The sequence below is a fragment of the Sapajus apella genome, unplaced genomic scaffold (assembly GCF_009761245.1).
Source record: "Sapajus apella isolate SASKATOON/1434 unplaced genomic scaffold, GSC_monkey_1.0 scaffold198, whole genome shotgun sequence".
NCBI lineage: Eukaryota > Metazoa > Chordata > Mammalia > Primates > Cebidae > Sapajus > Sapajus apella.
This window is the reverse complement of record NW_022437138.1, coordinates 808,460-830,264: the sequence shown is the minus strand read 5'-3', so window position 1 is coordinate 830,264 and position 21,805 is coordinate 808,460. Positions and strand designations below refer to the sequence as shown.

At 64.2% G+C, this 21,805-nt stretch overlaps 2 protein-coding genes across 6 annotated transcripts; one reads left to right on the top strand and one right to left on the bottom strand.

The window, feature by feature from the left end:
• The first annotated feature begins 239 nt into the window (after nucleotides 1-239).
• On the top strand, nucleotides 240-3,284 carry CCDC188 (coiled-coil domain containing 188). The gene is made up of 9 exons (XM_032269773.1): nucleotides 240-1,047; nucleotides 1,145-1,252; nucleotides 1,336-1,440; nucleotides 1,612-1,668; nucleotides 1,752-1,811; nucleotides 1,913-1,977; nucleotides 2,144-2,201; nucleotides 2,468-2,517; nucleotides 2,592-3,284. The coding sequence occupies exons 1-9, from the start codon at nucleotides 523-525 to the stop codon at nucleotides 2,776-2,778; spliced, it is 1,215 nt and encodes a 404-aa protein (XP_032125664.1). The 5' UTR covers nucleotides 240-522; the 3' UTR covers nucleotides 2,779-3,284.
• Nucleotides 3,285-3,385: 101 nt separating this feature from the next.
• On the bottom strand, nucleotides 3,386-20,152 carry ZDHHC8 (zinc finger DHHC-type palmitoyltransferase 8). 5 transcript variants are annotated; one of them, XM_032269769.1, is made up of 11 exons: nucleotides 19,770-20,152; nucleotides 12,010-12,131; nucleotides 11,689-11,846; nucleotides 11,432-11,604; nucleotides 11,111-11,213; nucleotides 10,610-10,701; nucleotides 10,411-10,444; nucleotides 9,980-10,100; nucleotides 9,787-9,896; nucleotides 7,603-8,603; nucleotides 3,386-4,353 (listed from the first exon to the last, which is right to left on the bottom strand). In XM_032269769.1, the coding sequence occupies exons 1-11, from the start codon at nucleotides 19,913-19,915 to the stop codon at nucleotides 4,143-4,145; spliced, it is 2,271 nt and encodes a 756-aa protein (XP_032125660.1). In that variant the 5' UTR covers nucleotides 19,916-20,152; the 3' UTR covers nucleotides 3,386-4,142. The 5 variants fall into 5 exon arrangements, with proteins under 5 accessions (XP_032125660.1, XP_032125656.1, XP_032125658.1 ...); XM_032269765.1 differs by having other exon boundaries at nucleotides 10,303-10,444; nucleotides 19,770-20,150; XM_032269767.1 differs by lacking the exon at nucleotides 19,770-20,152 and adding an exon at nucleotides 19,305-19,544 and having other exon boundaries at nucleotides 10,303-10,444.
• Between the last annotated feature and the right edge of the window lie 1,653 nt (nucleotides 20,153-21,805).

The following is a 21,805-nucleotide window of genomic DNA, read 5'->3' as shown; positions in this document are numbered from 1 at the left end:
GTGCAGGAGCTCACGTCCGTAATCCCAACATTTTCAGAGGCTGAGGTAAGAGGATCACTTGAGGCCAGGAGTTTAGGACCAGCCCGGGCAACATAGCGAAAGCCCAATCCCTATGAAAAATTGTAAAAATTAGCTGGACATGGTTGCACACACCTGTAGTCCCAGCTACTTGGGAGGCTGAGGTGGGAGGATTGCTTGAGCCCAGAAGTTGGAGAAATGAGACCATCGTGCCACTGCACTCCAGCCTGGATGACAGGGCAAGGCTCTCTCTCATAAAAAGAAAGAAAAAGAATTCACTGGTGGGTCAGTGGGTCAGAGGCAGTGAGGTCACCAGGCAGAGTAGCTTCAGGACCAGGTGGGAGAGGCCCATTGTGACCTCCCTGGCCTCACCTAGGCCTTTGTGACTGTCACCTGGGGCTGCTTGGGAGCCAGTGGGTCACCCAGAGTGCCCTCTATAAGAGGGTGGCAGGTTGGGCCAGGCCAGAGCCTGGACCTGGGGTCAGGAAGGGGTTGCAGGGAGGGATGGAGAGGCTGAAAACCCTGGGCCCCTGTGGCCACCCCCACCCCCAGTGTCCCCCAGCCCCAGCCCCAGCCTCCAGCAGCCATGGAGGATGCCTGGAGCATCCCTGCCAGCGGTTTGTAGGGTGGCCCTGCCTGGGCCCCATCTCCTCTGCTCACTTAGTGCAGTCCCAGAGACCTTTCCCAGACCCAGAGGCAGAGGGTAGGGGGCCCAGGGTGGGGGGTGAGACTCCGAGGACCTTTCTGTCTAGCGAGGAGCAGAGAACGAGAAACCCTGAGGGGCCAAGACAAGGAGACCTGGAGGCGGGGCTCCAGTGGGCCTGGCCCCTGCACCCAGGGACAAACCAGGGGGCTTCCAGGCAGGGGGGATCCGCTGGCTTGGGGCCCAGACCCTGCCCATGCCCACCCCTGTCGCCAGAGGGAGGGGCCCTGGCCTCGCCCAGGACAGCCCTCTCCCAGCTGCAGTGCGGGCTGCCGGGCTCTGCAGGACAGTCCTTCCTGCAGCTGGAACAGGAGAACCACAGCCTGGTGAGCACCCCACTCACCGCCTGGCACCCCTGCCCCAGCCCCAGCCCCAGGAGTGGCCATGACAGGCAGTCCCATCTCTCGGCACCCCCATCCCCAGAAAAGGCAGAACCAGGACCTTCGGGAGCAGCTGGGGGCCCTCCTGGGGCCAGGGCAGCAGTTCCTGCCCCTGTGTCCCAAACACTCAAGCTGTACCTCCCTGGCCTGGGTAAGTGCAGGGCCTGGGGACCCCATGCAGCCAACACCCCACTAGCCCACGGCCTTGGGGCTGATCTGGGAGCTCTCCCACAGACCCCAGAGCCGGCCAGCAAGCAGCCCCTGGGGGACAGGGTGCCTCTGCAGCTGCTTCGGCGGGAGCTGTGCCAGGGGCAAGAGGCCTTCGTGCAGCAGTCCCAGGTGGGCCTCGGTGGGGCGGGGCTGTGGGGGGAGGAACCTGAGTGCCGCACTCCAGGTGGGCTGGGGGGGGTTGGTGGGGAGGGGGTCTTCATGCAGCAGGCCAGCAAGCCTAGCAGGGAGGTACCAGCCACCCTGCTGATGCTGCCCAAGCCCACCCTGGGCCCCCCTCAGAACGAGCTGCAGCAGATCCGCCTGTGCTTTGAGAGGAAGAAGATGGTCATCACAGAGGTGCCCGCCTGGCTGAGGGGGAGGGGTGCTGGGGGTCCACCCGGTGGGTCCTGCTCCTCAGGCGTGACCCCACCTCCCCCCAGGTGTGGGACAGCGTGGCTGAGGTGCACACGGCCCTGAACAACCAGGCCACCGGGCTCCTGGTAGGTCCCCACAGGGCAGAACCCAGAAGGACGGAGCAGGCGGGTAAGAGGCAGGGAGGGCGGGGCGGGGGGCTGCTGTGCTTACCTCCTCTGGCCCCCAGAACCTCAAGAAGGACATCCGGGGCGTGCTGGACCAGATGGCAGACATCCAGATGGAGATTCTGGGGTAACGTGGGGGCGGGGGCCGGGCTGGATGAGCGGGGTCTCAGAAGATGTCCTGGTCAGGATGGGGGAGACCCATCCTTGACCCCCCACCTCCACAGCACCGAGCCAGGGGGTGGTGCCGGGCTGGGAATGGAGGGCATGGGGTCCTGACAGTGAGGCCCCTGCAGGGAGCGGGCCCAGTGTCGCAGTCAGGCCAGGAAGGAGCAGCGGATGGCAAGCATGGCGGTGAGCCCCCTACGCCCCACACTGGATCTGGAAGACCAGCCCCGAAACCCAGGGCCCTGCCCTCAGGAGTGGGAGGAATGGGCTCCAGTAGGGCAGGCCCAGGGCAGGAGAGCATCCGAAAAGTGGCTGCAGGAGCCTGTGCAGGAAGGGGTCAGGGCTGTGGTGGTGGGGGGACCCCTGTCTAGGAGGGTTTCCCAAAGCCAGGGATTCCCCACTCTTCGGCCTGTACCCTTGGGGTGGGCTCTGATCCAGCCCCTCCCCGACAGAAAGGGAGGCCAAAGCTGGAAAGCGCCAAGGGCCTGGCAGGCCAGCTCTGGTAGGTGACTGCGAAGCAGAGCCCAGCCCCCAGGCCCCCCGTGCGCCCCTGCCCCTGACCACCGCCGCCCGCAGGCTGCTGACCCTGAGGCTGCTGCTGGGGGCCCTGCTGGTCTGGACCGCCGCCTACGTGTACGTGGTGAACCCCACACCCTTCGAGGGGCTGGTGCCACCCCTGCTAAGCCGCGCCACCGTCTGGAAGCTCCGGGCCCTGCTGGGCCCCTTCCTGCACCTCGAGGTGGATGGCTTCCTGCCCTTCTAGGCCAGAGGCCAAGTGGCCCCAGTGAGGAGGAGGCCAGGCGGCCAGCACTGTCCCAGATGCCCAGTGGCCGTGCCAGCCCCCTGCCCACGGCACCACTGTGCACTGTCCAAGCCAGGAGCTGCAGAGAAGGGTGGAGGCGTGGTCTGTCCTGAGGGCTGGGCCTGCAGCTGGACATAGAGTCATGACATACGTGGCCTGTGAGCGTGTCTGTGGAAATCAGGGAAGGGACGCCCGGGCAATCAAGCAGCAAGGATCCCTCAGGGTGGAGACCCCAGCCACAGGGCTGGCTTCCCACCCACATCCCACCTGCCCTCCAGAAGGCAGGCCTTCCACACTGGGGCTGTGACCCCCCTAGGGCATCTTAGGAGGGTGTTCCCTGAAAGGAAACAGCAGGACTGGGGGGGTCCTCAGGTCTTCCCCCCGGGCCAGGCCCTCCTGGAGACCACAGAGGTCAGGTTTTCAGCACTGAACCTGCTGACCGACTGACCGCATGCCCCTCAGGCAGCCCCCCTCCCCACGTGGCCAGCACCCACCCTGCCCAAGTCCTGTCACCTCCCCAACCCAGGGCCCAGTCCCGTCCCGGGGACCACATTGGTAGACAGAGATATGGAGATCAACACCAAAAATTTTATTTGGAGAATTGGCAGGGGTACCCTTAAGAACAACAGCTTTGTGGCTTTCTCGTTCCAAAATGGGAGAAATACAGCCACAGCCAGGGTGGACCCAGGGACGGGGACCCTGTGCCAGGGAAGGGCTGGCCAGAGTGCCACCGTGCTGCAGGCCATGCCAACTGCTGGAGGACACAGGGCTTGGGCCATGGGCCCTCAGCTGCCAGCGGCATCGTCTCTGGGTGCAGACAGCCCCAGTGGGGCCTGGGCAGAGCTGGCCACGACCACAGGACCTTGGTGACAGGCAGGGGTCAATGGCTCACCAGGCTGGCAGCTCCAGGAAGTTAAGGCATCTGTTCATGTGTCAGGGGAAGGGCAGGAGGAGTGCAGAGACCTTCGGGGGCAACCTGAGACCCGCCCCCCCAGCCCAACCCATGGAGGCCTGGTCTCCCCGAGGAGGAAGTGGCTTAGTCTAAAGTGCTTGGTCAGGCAGGGAGGCTGGGCAAAGGTCGTGCTGGTCCCCACAGCTCTGGGGCTGCCCCTGTGGGTGCTGGGCCCCCTGCAGCAGGTGAGGGACTCCCTGAGGTCACATGGACACAGGGTCTCAGGCCCTGGCAGGCTGGGAGTCTGTCAAGCTGTGGCTGGTGGAGAGAGCCCAGCCCGCCCCCAGCCCTGCCCCAGGGTCCATGGCAGCCTGACCTCCCGTGTCCCCAGCTAGGCTGTCCCGGGCCCCAGAACCGCCTACTTGTCATCCTGCTAGGGCCCGGAGAGGCTGGGGAAAAGGCTGGAGGCAGCCAAGTGCAGGCGGCACATGGCCCCTCGTGGGGGTGCCCCGGCAGCCGGGCTCCAGGGGGCCCGCAGTGGTGGGCGGTCCTCCGGGCGGCCAAGGTGGCACAGGTGCAGCCCAGGGGGCACCCAGGGCTGGCCACGCCGCCCCCATCCACGGGTGCAGGTGCCAATCCGCCCCCTGCGGGCCGCGGCGTCCGTGAGAGAGAAGCAGAAAGGTGGAGGTCAGCATGGCGCAGCTTCGGGGCCCTGCAGCCCGCACACCTCCCACGCTGGGACAGCCCCAGCCCAGGCCACCTCAGCCCCAAACAGCTGTGTGTCCCTCACACTCCCTCAGCCCTGCCCCTGGCATTTGGCAGGCAGGAGAGTTCCAGCAAGTTCAGCGGCCCCCACAGGGTCCTGAGCCAGCAGGTGGTCCCTATGCACCCCCATTTCATCTCCCCAAGCTCTTGCGTCCTGGGACCCCCCTGTAGGTAGTGGCAGACCCAAGTCTTTCCCCCAAACACCCTGTCACTGACCAGAAATGGCACAGATCCAAGGCGAGAGACCCTCACACTTCCCAGCCACAGACCATCGGCCACCCCTTCCTCCCAGGCCCCTGGCTCAGCCCAAGTCGGCAGAAATGTCCCCAAGGACCCCACGACCCCTGCATACCAGACAGCAGCCACCCTCTTCTGAGGCCCAGCCCCTGCCCTCCCCTAACTCTGGGGGCCCTGCTGCACCAGCCCTGGCCTTGCCCAAGGAAAGAATCAAAATAACTCTTTTTCTTTTTTTAATAAAATTATAGATATATAGATGTAGATATAAAAACATAAAACAGACACAACGCAAGCGGACGCTGTCGTGTGCTTGCTCTCGGGTCCCTGACGCCAGGGGAAGCGCTGGCCTCCCCAGTGTGCTTTCCACAGGGCGCGAGGCACTGCGGCCAGCCCAGGGCTGGGGACTCCGCATGCCTGGGGGCGGGGATTCTCCAGTTTGGCAGGGAGGGCCTGAGGGCTGGGGAGGGGGCTCTGGGTGTCACCGGCCCCCTGTGGCAGCATCACCCCCATGCCTGCTCCCGCCTGCCCCCCGTCGCCTCCCACAAGAGCATAAAGCAAAGGTTAAGGCTTTGATGAAAGGGACAGCGGCGGCTGGAGCACTGACACATCACACGGCGCGGCCACACGCGCAGCAGCACGGCACACAGACACGGGACACGAGCCCGCCCGCCGGGCAACACGGGACACACGGAGCCGGGCCCCGCCACAGCTGGCTGGCTGTCCATCTGTCCCCTATCCACCACCACCCAGAGCGGGCCAGGGCGGAAGCATCGGCCTTGCCAAGCTACAAGCTTCCAGCAGGGTCCGTGAAAGGCAATGCGTTAGGAGTAGCTTGGCGGGGGACCCTCGGTCCAGGAGCCCACAGGGTGTGTCAGAAGGATGGTGGGGGCCCTGGGGACCTCTGTCCATCTCTCGGACCCGTCTGTAAGGGGATCGTTGGGGGCTGGCCTGGCAATGATCTGGGGTGCATGGGTGATAGGAATGGACCCAGTCCTGGCTGAGAGGGTGCCTCGAAGAGGCTGACTGGGTCCCCTCAGTGCCCCAGCCATGGGACAGGCTCAGCCACAGACCAGCCCAGTGGCCCCTGGCCCAGTGAGCCAACTTCCCCATGGTCAGATGAGTGCACGGACAGGTAGAGCGCTTGGGGCAAGCTGTGGAGGCGTGGCTTTCTCTCCCGCCGAGGGCTCCACCCCCGGCTGGGGTGGCCTCCTGTCCCTGGGGCAGAGAAGTCGGTGGGGAGGGGGTGCGCTGCGGGGTCCTGGTCCCCGTGGCACCACAGCGGATGGGTGGCGGTCAGTCCTCACACCGAGATCTCGTACGTGGTCCCACCCACGCCGGACACCTTCTTAACCAGCGTGTGCCGCGCAGGGCTGGCAGGGGGCCCTGAGGGGCCTGTGGCAGGCCCCAGCCGGGCCGGGCCCGGGGACTGCCCATTAAGCTTACTGGGGGGAGTCTTCAGCTGAGAGTGACCCCTGCATGAAAACAAGCACATACACGCACGCACACGGTGAACACGGGGACACGTGGGGACAGTGGACGGAGGACGCAGCAGGACAGACAACGGACGTGGACTGGGGCAGCAGCGTGGTGGGGCCCCCAGCAGCCCCTGCTCCCTGGGCTCAGGGGCTTCACCCAGAAAGCAGGCAGGGCCCCAGAGCCTGCCCGGGGAGCGGCTGTGCTGTCACAGGACAGACAGATATCATCACAACTGCCACCACCCTCCCGAGTCCCTGCGTCCCTCCTAACTGGCACTGGCCACAGAGAGTATGGGGCAGCCAGGTGGGCACTGAATGGAGCCCCTCTGCCAGGCCTCACGCCGGCTCTAAGGAAAACAAGGGGCTGCCCTCCTGCCCACCAGCGCTGACTAACAGCATCTCTATCCTTGCTGCTTAAAGCTTCTCCAGGCAAGAGCCCTTTGTCCCCAGCCTGCGGTCCCTGCCTGGCTGCCATGCTGCCCACTTCTAGGTCTCGGCTTCTCCATTCATCACACCCAATGGCAGCCTGCTCCCTGATCCCACAAAAGCTGAGCAGACTCTGAGCCTATGGAGTAGGGGAGGCCTGCTCAGGGCCGACTGCTGTGTCCTCATCCCTCTGTGGCCAAGTGGACCGGGCTGGGCTGGGCTGACGCCCGGGGCCACATCTGCCGACGGCAAACAACTGAGCCTGTGCTTGAGGTTTCCAGGCCCAGACGGGGCCATGGATGCCATGAGGACACCAGGCGTCAGTGGCGTGGGTCCTGGCCCCCGCAGACGCAGTTCTCCTACCTGGGCCTGGGCCTGTGAGGCAGCTGACCCTGCATTCCAAGTTACCAACCTGCTGGGTGCCTGCAGTCAGCCTGCCTTTCCTAGTCAGTTTCCCCACCTATGAGCAGGGAAGCCTCTGCTTCCTAGAACTATGTGCTATAGGGAGGGCCAGGGCCCAGCCACCCAGGGTCGCACGTTTTACCGATAGGTAATGTCCTCAGCCCCAGCCTCCTAGAGATGCAACAAAGCAGGCCCAAGGAGGGCCCCGGTGGACAGGGACAGTGTGACCCAGGAGGTCAGAGCCACAGCCTAGAGGAGCCCCAGGCTGCCGCATGACACCAGCCCCAAGGAGAAAGCCCCACAGCCCTCCCGCACACTGGGTCTGTGCCAGGGCTGGAGGAACGAGTCATGTCGTTGGGCTGAGGACACAAATTCTCATACCCTGTCCCCAGAGCATGCCCAGGACATCCTCAGAGCTGGGCCACACAGGGCCTTCACGGCAGGGTGAGGCGCAGCCGCCCTGTCCCGCCCCCAGAGAAAGACACAGGCCCCTGGGATGACCCATGAGCGCTCAGCCAAGAGGGGCCCTGCAGACGGCTGCACAGCTGCCCTGTAGCAGGAAGCCCACCCACACCTCCCAGCACCCACCTCTGCATGGCCAGCGAGGGCGGCGGCTCTGGGAGGTCCGTGTGGATGAAGGCGACAGCTTTAGGGCCTCCGTAGGACGGTGAGTGGGGAGTGCCGGGTGGGGAGGGCAGGCCCTGGCGGGCAGGCGACCTGTGTGAGCCACTGCTGGGCCGGGTCCCCGGGGCGTTGCTGCTGGCCTGATCAGCCTGCAGGGAGGAGGATGACGTCCGCGGTGCTCGGCTCACGGAGCTGGACAGCGAGGACAGTGACGTCTGCAGGGCAGGGTTGCGGGCACCACCGAAGCCGGGCCCGGCCACAAGGTCGTCTCTGGAGCCGTAGCGCAGTGCGGGGCCTCGGGGGCCCTCAGACAGCACGCTGGCCTGCTGCAGGCTGTAGGAGCTGGGTGCGTCATAGACGCCCGAGTCTCCAAAGAGCGAGTCAGCCTGGGAGCGCAGCAGGCGCTCGCGCTCTTCCCTGTCCTTACGCTCCTGTATCGACGCCATGATGGTCCTGGACAGGTTGTCATACCGCACAGGCGAGGGCTCCCGGGGCCGGGGGCCCAGCACGGGGCTGAAGCTGCGGGGCAGGGGCCGTGGCGGGTCACCTGTTGCCCCAGGGTGCAGGTAGGGTGAGTGGTATGTGGCCATGCCCACGGCTGGGTGGGCGGGGCAGGCGTGGCCACCGGGTGAGCCAGGGTTGAGCAGGCTGTCGTAGGACAGGCTGCCATTACGGTTGGGCAGTGCATGGGGGGCAAAGATGCTACGGTGGGGCGTGGGGGGCCCACCCTCGGAGCGCAGGGGCTGTAGGGCCACGTGGTCCCCACCCCGCCGGCTCGAAGCCTTGAGGCTCAGGGAGCGCAAGGCGCCCGAGAAGGCATCAGAGGCGCTGAGCGGCGGGGACGGCGGGTAGGTGGAGGGCAGGCCCCCAGGCCCGTAGTCAGGGAGGTCCAGGCTCGGCTCGGACACAAAGTCCAGGCTACGGATGCTGTCATCCCCCAGGGTCAGGGAATCAGGGCCTGGAACCTGCAGGGAGAGGGCATTCTCACCACTGTGCACCCACCACCCTGCCTACAGCTGCCAGTCGGCACCCACAGGGGCCAACACGTGGCACTGTGGCCCCAGAAACTGGGCCTCAAGGAGCCATTGAGAGCCACACAGTGACCCACAGCCCTGTCCCTGAGCACCCATGGCTGAGAGGCAGGGGCTCTGCGGTGGGAGGGAGGCCAGAGCTGGCTGTTGCAGACACCCAGGACTCTGCCCTTGCATCCGCAGGGGCCTACCACTCAGGGCAGCCACATGGAGAAGGGGCCTCATCTAGCCTCTGTGACAGGCACGTGGGCATGGGCTTGGGCTGGAAACACAGGAACCACAAAGCCGGAAGGGCATCAGGGCAAATGTGGGCTCGATGTGCTTGGCCAACCAGACCCACTCTCCCACTGGACCCAGAAGTCCCAGAAAGATGGCGTCCCGGAGCTCTCATCTCCAAGCAGGGCTGCCTCCCCTGCGAGGCCAGGGCCCCACATGCCTGCAGACTCGGACCCTTCGCCAAGAAGTCCCAGGCTCCGCTCCACCCAGTGACTCTCCAGGAAGGACATCAACCCTGAGGGGAGAGGCCCCAGGGATGGGGCTGATCTAGGTGCACGGGGCCTAGCCACAGGCCTGCCTCTTGGGGTGGCCCAGAAGGAGGGACGACGCCCTGGGGCTGCCCGGCGTTCCGATCACTGCCCAGAGCGCCCCGCACTGCCCACCACTCCAGTGACCACAGAGCATTCATGCAACTCCGGGAAGAGAAATGTGCTTTCTCAAGGAGGTCTCAAATTCTTCCAGAGTCTTCCCGTGGGCCTTATAGAGTGACTAATGGTGGAATTCCAGGCATCCTGGTACACACTGCTCCTGGGGGTAGCCGCCCACCTGGCCTAGGGCAATGCCAGCCAAGGGACAGACGCCAAGCCTAGACGGCCCACGCCAGCCCCTTCCAGCACACCCTGCTCCCCTCCATGGGTCCCAGCTCTGGGTACACACAGGCAGGGTCCTCCCAGTCACACAAGGCAGAGACCTGAGGGGCATGGCCTCAGGAGATGTGTCCTCCCCTGTGTGGGGCAGGGCTCTGGGAGTGGGGCGTCCCTTGGTTGAAGGCTTGGGGTAGAGCTCCTAGAGGCAGGCCTCGGGAGCAGGGCCTGCAGGAAGGCAGGCCAGGCCTCCTTACCTGCTCGCCTGGTCCACAGAAGGGCGCCTTGGGACCTGTGGGGAAGGCCGGCCTAAACTTGTACATGGCAGGTGTTGGGGGGCTCGTCCTCTGCACCGACAGGGCACTCTCTGGGGATACAGACCACTGTCAGACTGAGGTCAGATGAGGGTCAACCCATGTCCCTCCCCAGGTGTGGCTGCCCCCACCTCACCAGCACTGCCTGGGCGAGAGGTCTGCAGGTCACTGCTGAACGTGCCAGCTTCTATCTTGGGGGGCAGCGGCGGCCCCAAGTCCAGCGGCTTCTCATCCAGCCGGTCCAGGCTGCCCTTGGACTGGGAGTTGGTGGGGTCAGTGGTGTGTGGGGCTTAGATGGGGGGCAGGGATTCCTAGGGATTCAGCCTGGGACCTAGCCCCCTCCCCAGAATCTGTCTGTGGCTCCACCTGCCCCATCCACCTCTTCTAGACCCCCACCAACCTGCCTGCTTCCCCATCCAAGGGCCTGACTGCCAGCCCGTCCCCCAGCCAGGCCCCCACCTTGCTACGGCCCAGGCCAGCCTTCAGCCCGTTGTCACTAAGCTTGACCTTGAGCGGTGCAGCTCGCTCCAGGAGTTCAGGTCTAAGGAAAGGCGGCTTCAGACTCACCGCAAGCGGCAGCCGGGGTGGTTCCACCACGTACCTGCACCAGGGCACAGGGGTCAGGAGCCAGCTTACCTGCCACGAACACACAAGGGCAGGGCTGGCCACACCTGGCAAGAGCCAAAACGGACCAAGCTGAGGACGCAAGGCTGCCTGCCCCACACCCAGCAGAGGCCCCCGCCACCCCGCCCAGGCCGGGCCTCACCGGGGCGCCAGGGGGCTGCACAGCACATGCTCCACATTCCCACAGCAGCCTCGGGTGAAGGGGTTCACACCCCCGCGGAACTTCCCAGTCACCTGTGGACGAAGAACGCTCAGCCAGCCTGGCCTCCCAAGGTCCAGGCCAGCGTGGGCAGGAGGCTGGGCAGGGAGCCGGGCAGGGGCACTGGGGTTCCTTAGAAACTGGTACTTATGAGATGTGGCTTGGGCGGGGTCAGCCCAGGGCTGCCCCTGACATAGGTCACCCAGCCTGTCCCCGCAGAGAGCTGTGGGATTTCTGGGTCACTGGTGGCTGCAGTGCCCACAGGAGGGTGTGCGCAGGGGAAAGGGAAGGCAGGGCCTCACGCAGGGATCTCAGAGTCGGAGCCTCATCTCAACACAGCTGTACAAGCTACCTCAGTCAGGGTGTCCCGGCCCCCACCCTGTCCCCATGCAGCCCCAACCCTCTCGGACCTTTGGGGTCACCCATTCCCCATGAGGTCTGCACCTGCTCGTTGGTGGTGCGCCCCCGAGTGACCAGCACCACGTGGAAGCCAGTGAGGCCAATGACAGGAATGAAGAAGAGGCCGGCCACACACATGACAGCCATGCTAGCCCGTTAAGGCCAACGGCGCAGGCCAGGACGCTGCAGACCCACTGCGGCAGCACACAGCAGGCGCCTGCGGACAAACCCCTCCCGACCTAGGGATGGCCACCTGCCCACCGGGGATCCCTGGACAGGAACCAAGCCTTCTGAGGCAGCATCTCCCGTGAACGTGACCCCGGTCCACATCGCCTCTACAGCGAGGCCCGCAGGAACCAAGGATACGTGATGGCGGTGTGCGCAGCTCCCAGCCCCTCGGCGTGGTTCAGCACGTAGACCAGGCCGAAGGCCACGACGCCCACCATGTGTGCGCTGAGTGACAGCAGGAACAGGAAGAAGTAGCGGTAGTTCCGGCGCCCGATGCAGTTGTTCACCCAGGGACAGTGGTGATCAAAGTCCTGGGCGGGAGCAGCGCGTCAGGGCGCATGGCAGGCAGGGATGCGGCGTGGGGCTGGGGGAGCACGGGGCAGCGGGGCGGTCACCTCTACACAGTTGTCACAGACGCTGCAGTGGGAGCAGCGTGGCGGGCGGTAGAAGTGGCACGTGGCGCACCACTTCATGCGGACCTGGATGCCTCGCACATCCACGTTCTTGTACAGTGGGGCCCGGAAGTCGTCCTCCTTGTCCTCATCCTCATCCGCTGCAGACCAGGAGCCAGGCAGGGAGCAGGAAGTTGACTTTCCTGGCAGGTGAATCCCTCCCCCAAGTCCAGCCCACCCACCAGGAACCCCCAAGGCTGTCTCGAGTTAGTCACTGATGCTCTCGTGAAAGTGAGCAGATGAGCCGCCCCCACAGGGCCCTACCTCGGGGGAAAACGCCAGGGTCCATGAAGGTGGCCATGCTGAAGTTGGCCAGGACAAAGAGGAAGATGACGCCATTGTAGACAGGAACAGCTGGGGACACAGCTCGCGTCAACCACGGGCACCTGCAGTGGACAGTGAGGCAGACAGCGGGGTCTGGGGGTGCAGAGGGGATGCAGGGGCTGGGCTATGTGGTACAGCAGGCCGGCCTGCGAGGTCACCCTTAAAGCTCAGAGGCAATGGGGAGGCTGCCACAAGCCTGCCAAGAAGCCTCAGCCACACGGCTCCTTCGAGTGACCGCCAGAGGCTGTGCGTGTACAGCAAGCGGCCACCCGTACCCTGACCCGGCGACCTCCCAGGGCAGCCGCCTCAAGAGGCCCACAGGCCTAAGGCCACAACACTGAACAGGAGTGGTCTAAAGACAGGCCACGCATGCCTCCCATACCACCCCAGCGGTCCCTGGGCTCCACTATGTTGGGGGGGCCGGGGGGGGCGCTCAGGCTGGAGGTGGGAGCCCCAGATGGGAAATGCACCCATGCCGCCTCATCCAGGCCTGGCCCTGGCCCAGTGGGGCCTCTCGCCAGGGAGATTCTGGAGTGTGGGGAGCCCCAGTCCTTGGTCAGTAAATGCATGGGACATGTCTCCCCAGCTCTTCCCAGATGGGCACATTCCCAACCAGACAGCCCCTTCTTTTTAGTTTATCACCTCCCTCCCCAGACAACAGAGTCGAACACTTAGGGACTCTAGAAATGCACAGCAGCCCCCACCACTTCCCGTCTTCCCAGCCCTCAGTGCTTGGCTCCAAGGCCACCCCCTCTTCCGGGAAGCCTTCCAGTACTCCAGGCTGCCCTCCGCAGCTTCCCTATAGAGTGTGCCCTCAAACATGTTCCTGAAGGGCGCTTTCCTTAGCCCTCAAGGGGCCTGGCCCAAGTCCCCTCTGGGGAGACCCGCCTGTCCTCAGAGCACACGGCCTGCAGCAGGTCCCTAAATCTACCCAAACAGCTCTCGAGAAGCCCCTCTGGCCTCAGGCTCCTCCTCTCTCCCCTACACACCAAGAGGGCTGCTGTGACAAGCCGCAGGGACAGGCACGCAGGGGTTTGCGTCCCTCCCTGCACCCAGGGCCTCTGCACAGTCGGGGGGCTGCTGGGGATCCCCAACAGCATTCCTGACCTCCAAGGCCACCAGCAGTGCATGGGGCCCACACGCTGCCTACCGCCCTGGCACACGTGGCCACGCTGCTGCACCTACGCCCGCCTGGCCATGAGCCAGCCCCGCCGCCCCGGCAACCACCTCCACGGCAGCAGAGCTTCACTATTTTTAGTGGAAAGCAAGAGGCTATTTAAAGACTCCACTTCCCACGGCAGCCATCCTCGGCGGGGCTGGGAGCCCAAGTTACCCTTCCTCTTGTCCAGGGCCCAGCCCGTGGAGATAGACACTGGGGTGAGGACGAAGATGCAACTGCAGCTCCCTCTGCTGGGAGGACCCTCCCTGTCCCTGCCCAGTGGCCTGGCCCCCAGCCTTCCCTAGACCCTCCCCAGCCCTGCCTGGCACACAAGCAGCACTTAAACATGTGCCTGGCCTCCAGTGCAACACTGTTCAGCAAGGACTGCAGGCCCCTAAGGCGTGGTCAGCCCAGCAAGATGGGCACAGGCAGGTGAGCGATGCCCAGAGAACCAGCACGGCCCTCCAGGGAGAGGTGAGGCCTGTGGAGCTCCCCACGGGCCTTCTGGGGAGGGCTGGCTACATAATCTGTGCAAAATGAAACTGTCGGCCCCTTATTTTTAAATTATAGAGAATTTCAAGATGTTGACAACAGAGCATTAAACCCAGCGCAGGCCCTCATGGTGCCTGTGGGGCCAGCCTGCTCTGGGAGGGGATGGAACGACTGCCGCTGGTCAACCCCCGGGCGGAGAGGAGGGAGGCAGCCTCTGTCCTCCCAACGCTGAGCTGAGGAGGGAGGCCTGGGGCCCCTCTGCACCTGCGCTGGCTGCCAGCCTGCCTCCTGGCCCTAACGGGGCCTCGGGAGTACATTCACCCAACAGGCAGGCAGGGCCTGAACCCCAGGCTGACTAGAGCTCCCGACAGCCCAAGCAGGCGGTACTGCCGCGTCCTCCCTGAGCCCGGACTCCCCCCATCAGGCGGCTGGACAGCAGCTGCACAGCCATGGGGTCACTTGGGAAGCCTGCAGAATAAGCAGGTGGCCCCTGCCCAGCACAAGTACTACCGGCCTGCATGCCTGCGAGGGCCCAGCAGTTGGGGAGGCTTGTCGTGGGTTCTCTGACTGGGACCTGAGCTGCTGCCCACCCCTCCAGTCCTCTGGGGTGAGGTAACTGTTCTCTCTGTAGTCCCCAAGGTCGGAGTGTGCCTAACAGGGACCAGCCCGCAGGCCAACCCACCAGGGCCCACAGCTCAGGGCTCAGTGGGGGAGAAGATGAGGAGCACGTGCAGGCACGTGCAGACACAGGTGTGAGGACATGGACACATGCACACACAAACACGCTCCAGGGCACATGGGTATGTGCACAGACACACCAGTATACAGGCATGTAAGCATGTAAACACGGACAACCTGCTCTGGTGCACAGAAGGCACACACGCACATGGCACTGGCATGAACACTGGCACGCATGTCTGCGAGGACACCCTTAGAGCTCAGAGGCAGTGGGGAGGCTGCCGCATGCATGAATGCAGACACACCCCCACATCATTCACCCGCCAAGACCTATGTGTGTGTGCACGTGAACACATGCGTGCACAGACACACCCCTCCTCACACTGCCCCAGCCCTGCCCAGCTTCAGCTCGGCTGCCCTCACTCTGGGCCTCGGACATGGCCCTCCTGCTCTCTCAGCTTCCCCTTGCACTTCTGTGGACAGGGCAAAGACGAGGACGCACAAGGACAGTCAGGAACGTGCGAGAACGTGGGAGGACACACGAGGCCATACAAGGATGCATGAGGACGCGTGGGGACAGGGAGGCCATGTGTGGATGCTCAGGGACACTCGAGGACACGCAGTCCCACAGGCAGGCCCAGCAGGCAGTGGTCTGGGTCCAGGCTTGGGGAGGCTCCTCCCACCCAGCCTGATGGCGCACACCAGCCTCAGCCTCACGTGCCAGAGGGCCTGGGCCCAGCCTGCAAATGGGGTGTCTGGCCTGGCCTGCAAATGGGGTGTCTGGCCCGCCACATCCGAGTCCCTCCTGGCTGGCTCCACCCAAGCTATGGGGGAGGGCAGGTCCGGGGGGCCCAGCACTGAGGTTCCAATCCCTCCTCCAGGGCCACAGGCCGCGACCCGCACCACCACCGTGTGCCCCACCCGGGCTGAGGCCCCAAGTCCCGCCAGGGCTGGCAGAGAGACGCCGCCCAGCAAGGCGGGGTGGCTTAGGGGCAGAATGTCCGCCACAGCTAAATGTGGAATGGAAAATTTTAACTCAGACGTTTTCATTTAAATCAGGTTCTTCATTAGCACTGTTTGTGTATGGGCGGCACTCGCCCATGGGGCGCCTGGGACCAGAGGGGCAGAAGCCGCTGTGCCCTTGTCAGGCCGGGCCTTTGGGACTCTAAGTACCTGCACCTACCTGTCCAATCCCTACAGACACCTGGGCAGACGGGGAAACTGAGACTTAGGGGCCAGGAATACCACAGGACACACACAGTGGGTCCCGACAGGGGCTCACACTGAGTTTTCACCCCCGGGTTCCCCAGACCCATGAGGTCCCCGTCAGCAGTTCAGTCCCTCTTGGCCACCGAGGCCTGGTCCAGGGCCTGGTCTGACTGCTGTCCTGAGCTGGGCCTCCAGGCAAGGAGAGGGCTCAGGACCATCTGGGGACCAGCCGCACCATCCCAGATGCCCCAGCGATAAACCAGCCTCGCTCAGCCCCAGGCATTGGCAGCCTGCCAGGCAGCCCCAGCCCTCAAACATTCACAGGGTCCCTGTCATTCTGCAGTGTGGCTCTCGAGTGAAGTCAGGGCGGGGCCAGGAGCCTGGCCTAGGCATCTTCCAACCCTCTGCCAGCCACGGACCCAGCCTAGCATTATACCACAGTGGAAAGGGTTTCTGCACCCCAGGGGGACACAAATCCCATCAGGAGCCTAGGAAGGGGCCGGGAGCAATGATCACACCTGTAATCCCAGTAACTCTGAAAGGCTAAGACTGGCAAATCACCTGAGCTCAGGAGAACAGCCTGGGCAACACAGTGAGACCCCCATCTCTACTACAAAAACAAAAAATAAATAAATTAGCCGGGCGTGAGGGTGCCCACCTGTAATCCCAGCTACTCAGGAGGCTGAGACGGGAGGATCCTTTGAACTCAGGAGGTCAAGGCTGTAGTGAGCCGAAGTAGGTCAACTATACTCCAGCCTGGTGGACAAAGTGGGACCATGTCTCAAACAACAACAACAAACACCTAGGAAGCCTCCAGCTTCTCAGAGGCCCTTTTCCTTCAGGAAGCCTTCCTAGGTGTTTCTTGTTGTGCCCCATCCTGAAAGGGTGCCCCTCACAACCAGGCATCCTTCCATGCCCAGCCCCTCCTGGAGAGATGTGTGAGTGTCCTGCTGGTCCCAAGACCCTTGGCGATCTGGCTGAGGGAGGGGGTCCCTGGTTGTCAGGCCTCCAGCTCCCCACACACCACATGACACCAGAACTCCTGCCCTCGTGGTGCATGGGTGAAGCTGCCCGACCGGCAGCAACGGAGTTCAGGAGTGAAGGGGGGTCTGGGACCACTCACTCTCTGGTAACCTCCGAGGAGCAAGCAGTGAAGTTGGGAACCCTGTGTAGGCCCTGAGGACAGAGATAGGGGGCACAGGAGGAAACCTGCTCCCCTTCCCGTGGGCCTAGACCAGATACCAGGCAGGAGGGTGGGCAATGGGTGGACAAGTGGCCTGCCCCAAGAAGGGGGCTGCCTGGACCCCTGCCTACCCAGAACCAGCACAGCTGCTATGGGTGGCATCGATGGGCCCAGCCTACCCAACAGAACCTTCTCAGGAACTGGGCCGCCTTGGAGGAGCCCAGCAGAGTCCGGGCAGGGCGTGGGGAAGAGGCCAGGATCACTGATGGCCATTCAGCCCAGGGGGTGTGGCCTCAGGGTCGGGGTGCAAGGCAGCCCTGCTCTGAGGGGGCAAGCGGGGCTTCTTAGCCAGGCTAGGTGGCCAGAGCACATCCAACCCAGGTGAGCACCTGGGCCACCATCCTGCTACAGAAACACACGCCACCTTCTCTGGGTGCAGAGGTCAGCACGCGCCAGACATAGGGTTGGGTGCAGGCATGGCCTGCGGTGCCCCAAGAAGGCATACCATCTCTCAAGAGTGCTGGTGTCACTGAAACCAGGACCCCAGAACAAAGGAAGAAAAACGTGCTCAGCAAGTGGAAGCCACCAAGTGCTCCATGCCTAGGCTGGGTCAGGTTCACAGGCATTGTCGTGTAGAGCCCTCTGACATCACGTGCAAGGGAACCAGCAGCCGCAGCCCCCACACAGCCCAAGGCTGCAGATGTGGTTCCAGGAGCAGAGGAGCCCTCCAAGGAGGACAGGAGATGGGGGGTGTGCAGGGTTGATTTTAGTTTCTTAGCGTTTTTCTTTTTCTTTGCATTTCACAAGTTCCTCATAAAGAACACACATTGCTTTTTTTTTTTTTTTTTTTTTTTTTTAAAGACAGAGTCTTGCCGTGTCTCTTAGGTTGGAGGGCAGTGGCACGATTTCAGCTCACTGCAACCTCCGCCTCCCAAGTTCAAGTGATTTTCCTGCCTCAGCCTCCTGAGGCTGGGACTACAGGCGCTTGCCACCACACCCAGCTAGTTCTTGTATTTTAGTAGAGACAGGGCTTTGCCATGTTGGCCAGGCTGGTCCCAAACTCCTGACCTCAGGTGATCTGCCTGCCTCACTCAGCCTCCCAAAGTGCTGGGATTACAGGCATGAGCCACCATCCCCAGCCCACACATTACTTAGAAAGTCATGAGAAAGGACAACGAATTGCATGGAAGGAGTAAGAAACCAAGCCAGACCCCTACACCGACCGAGGCCTTGGGGACCAGCACTGGGCTGGGCCCACCCCTCCAGAAGCCTTGGTGGGATGTCTCCTCCCCGGCCAGATTCCCCAGGCTGCCCACCACCCACCTCTCTCTGCCCCACACCAGCAACATCTGAATGACAAGAACAAGCTGGCTTGCCGGAGCCAGAAATAAGCCCGTCCACACAGGCCTTTTTTAAACACACTCTTGGCAGCCTGTGGTGCCCACCCAGCCCCAGCCTGCAGGTAACTCTCTTGCCTCCATGAGGACCCGATTCAGTCTCGCCATGCATACAGCAGCCCCCCCACACTCTTGCAAAGGTGACAAGGGCCAGGCAGCCCGTGCCTGCCCCTCTCCAGGCTCACATGCTCAGGGGTGGCCCCATCTTGGAACAGGTGGCCATCGTTCATGCCACCTGGGCTGTGTCTCATTCCAGATTGGTGGAAGGGGGTGGGTGGCTGAAGATCTGTGCAACCGAAGCCTGGAGCCCCAACACTCCCTGTGCCTGAAGGAGCCCTGGGGTGACCCCAAGGCCACAGAGGGAGGCCGTGCTGTCCGCATGTCACTCTGGTCCTAAGCCAGCCTGTGTCTTGGCTGAAGAAGTTGAGGCTGGAGGGGCCCCGTGACCTGCAGGTGTGGGCTCTCACTCCCAGAAACAGGACCGCAAAGGTGCCGGTGTGCACCATGGTCAGCCCACAGAGGTGCTGTGCTAACATCAGGCCCTGGGTGCGGCCTGGTCTGGGCCCTCCAGCTGTGATGACCACGACCACTGGGTCTTCCTGAGGAAGTCCAAGGGCCAGGCCCAGGTCACTAGTGGCTGTGGGGCAGGCAGGTGGCAACCAGGCCAGGACACACCTACGTGGGAACAACTTGGCTCTGGCCTGGGGCGGGCAGCCAGAAGACCCGAGAGGCACCCACGGCCACCTGCAGAGAGGGCTCATGGTTCTGGGTGCCCCACATCCCCCCGGGAGCCCCGTGGGGAGGGAAAGCTGCAGCCACACCCTGGGCAGCCTGGTCTCCTCCCCTGCCTGGGCCCAGCGCTCCCCGCCAGGGCCTGCCTGGACACTCCTGAGGTGTCCAGCTCGCACTGGTGTCCCCACACAAGGGACTCACCCCGGTGCTCGGGACGGCTGCACACGGCTTCAGCCCGGGCGGGGGGAGAGGAACTCCGGTCGCCTGCAGCCGGCGCCCCGCCCGCCCCGCGCCCCGCCAGCCCCCGCGACCGCCGACCCCGGCCCCGGCTGTGCGGGCCCTGCCCATAGCTGCCCCCGTGCCCCCGGACGCGGCGCCGACTCACGTGAACACGAAGAAGAGGGTGCTGGAGCCGACCAGCAGCGCGGCGGCCGTGGCCACCGGGATGTATTTGGCGGGTTTGAGGCGCGTCCCGGGGCTGCGGGGCATCCTGGGCGCCGCGCCGCCGCATCCCTCCCCGGGGCCGGGCGGGCGGGGCCGGCCGGGGTCGGGCCGGGGTCGGGCGGGCGGGCTGGACGCGGCGCAGGACCCGCGGCGGCGGCGGCGGCGGCGGAGGAAATCCCACCCCACGGGCGGCGGCGGCGGCGCGCTGATGTCAGCGCGCCCCTTAAGGTGGACCGGGCGCCGGGGGCCGCGCGGGGGCGGTCCGAGGCGTGGCGAGTCCACGGGGCCCGGAGCCCGCCCACCGGCTCGCGGGACCCTCGGAGGGGGAGGGGGCGGGGGCCCCGCAGCCTCGGGGACCCCAGGCCGGCGGGCGCCCGCGGCTCTCGGGGGCCGCGCACCCACGCACCCCTGCGGCCCGGCCGGCCTGTGGGCACCACGATGAAGGTCAGGCCCCCCTGGTCCCGGGCCGCGGAGGCGCGCAGGTGGCCTCGGGGGCGTCTGTGGGCGCAGTCCTCTCTCTAACGACCCCTCTCGTCTGGAGCCCCCTGGCATTCACGAAGGGGCGCGGGTGTGACGCCGCAGCGCTGTCCTGGCTGCTTGCCCCTGACCGCATCGCAGCCCTCCCAAGGACCACTGGGCTGGAGGAGCCCGGCCAGCGGGCACCCGGCCCTCCGCGTCCTGCCCGGAGCTACAGACTTGAGAGAGGGTCGGCTGGAGCCCCCATCGTCCCCAAGGCGGGGCCCCTTGGGAAGCCCGGCGCCCCGGCCCTGCCCAATAGGCCCGGCGCGCCCCCTGCCGCAGGAAATCCCACCCGCCCCGTCACCGCTTAAGGTGGACTGGGCCGGGGCCGTCAGCGCTGTGGGCGGGGCGGGCCCCGGTGCGGGTCCCCCTTGGCAGAGCAGGCGACCTCCGCCTGCTCGGTCAAGCTCCGGAGCCTCCTCAGCGAGGGTCATTGTCCTCAGCCACTCCACCATGCCCCCAGCGCCCCCTGTTCGGAAACCCAGACCCATTATACCCCTCCCCAGGTGGAGATCTGCGGGGGTGCCTCACCCGTCGCCCCCAGCCCTGACTGTCTGTTCCTCTACCACCAGAAGCCCGTGCAGCCCTACCCTGCTGCACAAGCATGAGGCTCCTTGGCCTGGAGACCCCTGCTCGCCTGGGGAAGCACCCGGCCCCAGCTCCTCGGGGTGAGCAGGCCAGGGCTGTGAGCTGCTCGCTGCTGGAGAAAGGAACTGGGGCTGGGACCCAGCGACCCAGCCCTTAATGCAACTAACTAGTGCACAGCAGAAATGGTGACGGGCTTTCTCCCAGGCAGCCCTGCTGGTAAGCACTGCTCTCAGGGTGCCCTGCTCCACGAGGCCCAGCACGAGGCGCTCCCAAGCACTGACTTTAGGAGGCAGTGGAGGGGTCTTTGCGCACAGTGAGCCTGGATGAGACCCCACAGCAGCAGATGCCTCCTTACCTGGGCTCTGCAGTGGCCACCAGCAAGCCTCTCAGTTGGCAGCACAGCTGCCACCTGGTGCCCATCCCCAGCCTCTCCCTTGCTCCTGCCCTCCTCCAGGAAGTGCCTCCTCTAATGACACACACCATAGAGCCCCTCAGGGTCTCGGTCTGACTCCATGCCCATGCTCTGTGCAGGGTGACAGGACTACCACCTTCCTCCACCAGCTGAACCCTGGAGACAACTGCCAAATGCTGACCGTGGGAAGCAGAATCAGGCCTACTTGGTGAGATCCCTTTTCTCTTGAATTTTTAACAGGGGCTTGCTCTGCTAATGCCCAGGCTGGAGTGCTGTGGTGCAATCATGGCTCACTGAAATCTCAACCTCCAGGGCTCAAGCAATCCTCCCACCTCAACTTCCTTCCCACCTCAACTTCCCAAGTAGCTGGGACCACAGATGTGCACCACCATGCCCGGCTTTTTTTTTTTTTTGTAGAGATGGATTCACATTATGTTACCCAAGCTGGTCTTGAACTCCTGACCTGAAGTGATCCCCCCGCTTTTGCCTCCCAAAGCACTGGAATTACAGGTGTCAACCATCGCATTTAGACTTAGGATCCCTTTTCCTTAATGCAGAGGCGTCCCGAGTGGTGCAGACCCACTGCTGGAGACAGAACTGAGCGAGGTTGGCACTGGCCTCCCCCAGCCACATGGCTGCCGAGCCCATGGCCTAGCTTCCTTCCCAAGAAGAGCTAAGACCCCAGGGAAAAGGAAAATGAAGCAGAAAGCAGGAGGCTCCCCAGCCTGCAGCCCAGTGGACAGACCCAGGACGGAAGGCTGAACCGCACTGCATTGCTCACACAATCAATTCCCAGCACCCGCAGGACCCCATTCTGCTCACCACTGTCTGCCAAAGAGGACCCACTGCAATCACACTGGGCTGGGCGGCTGGCCCAAGTACCCACATGGACGTCCTTGTATAGCCTACCCTGTGGTCCCATG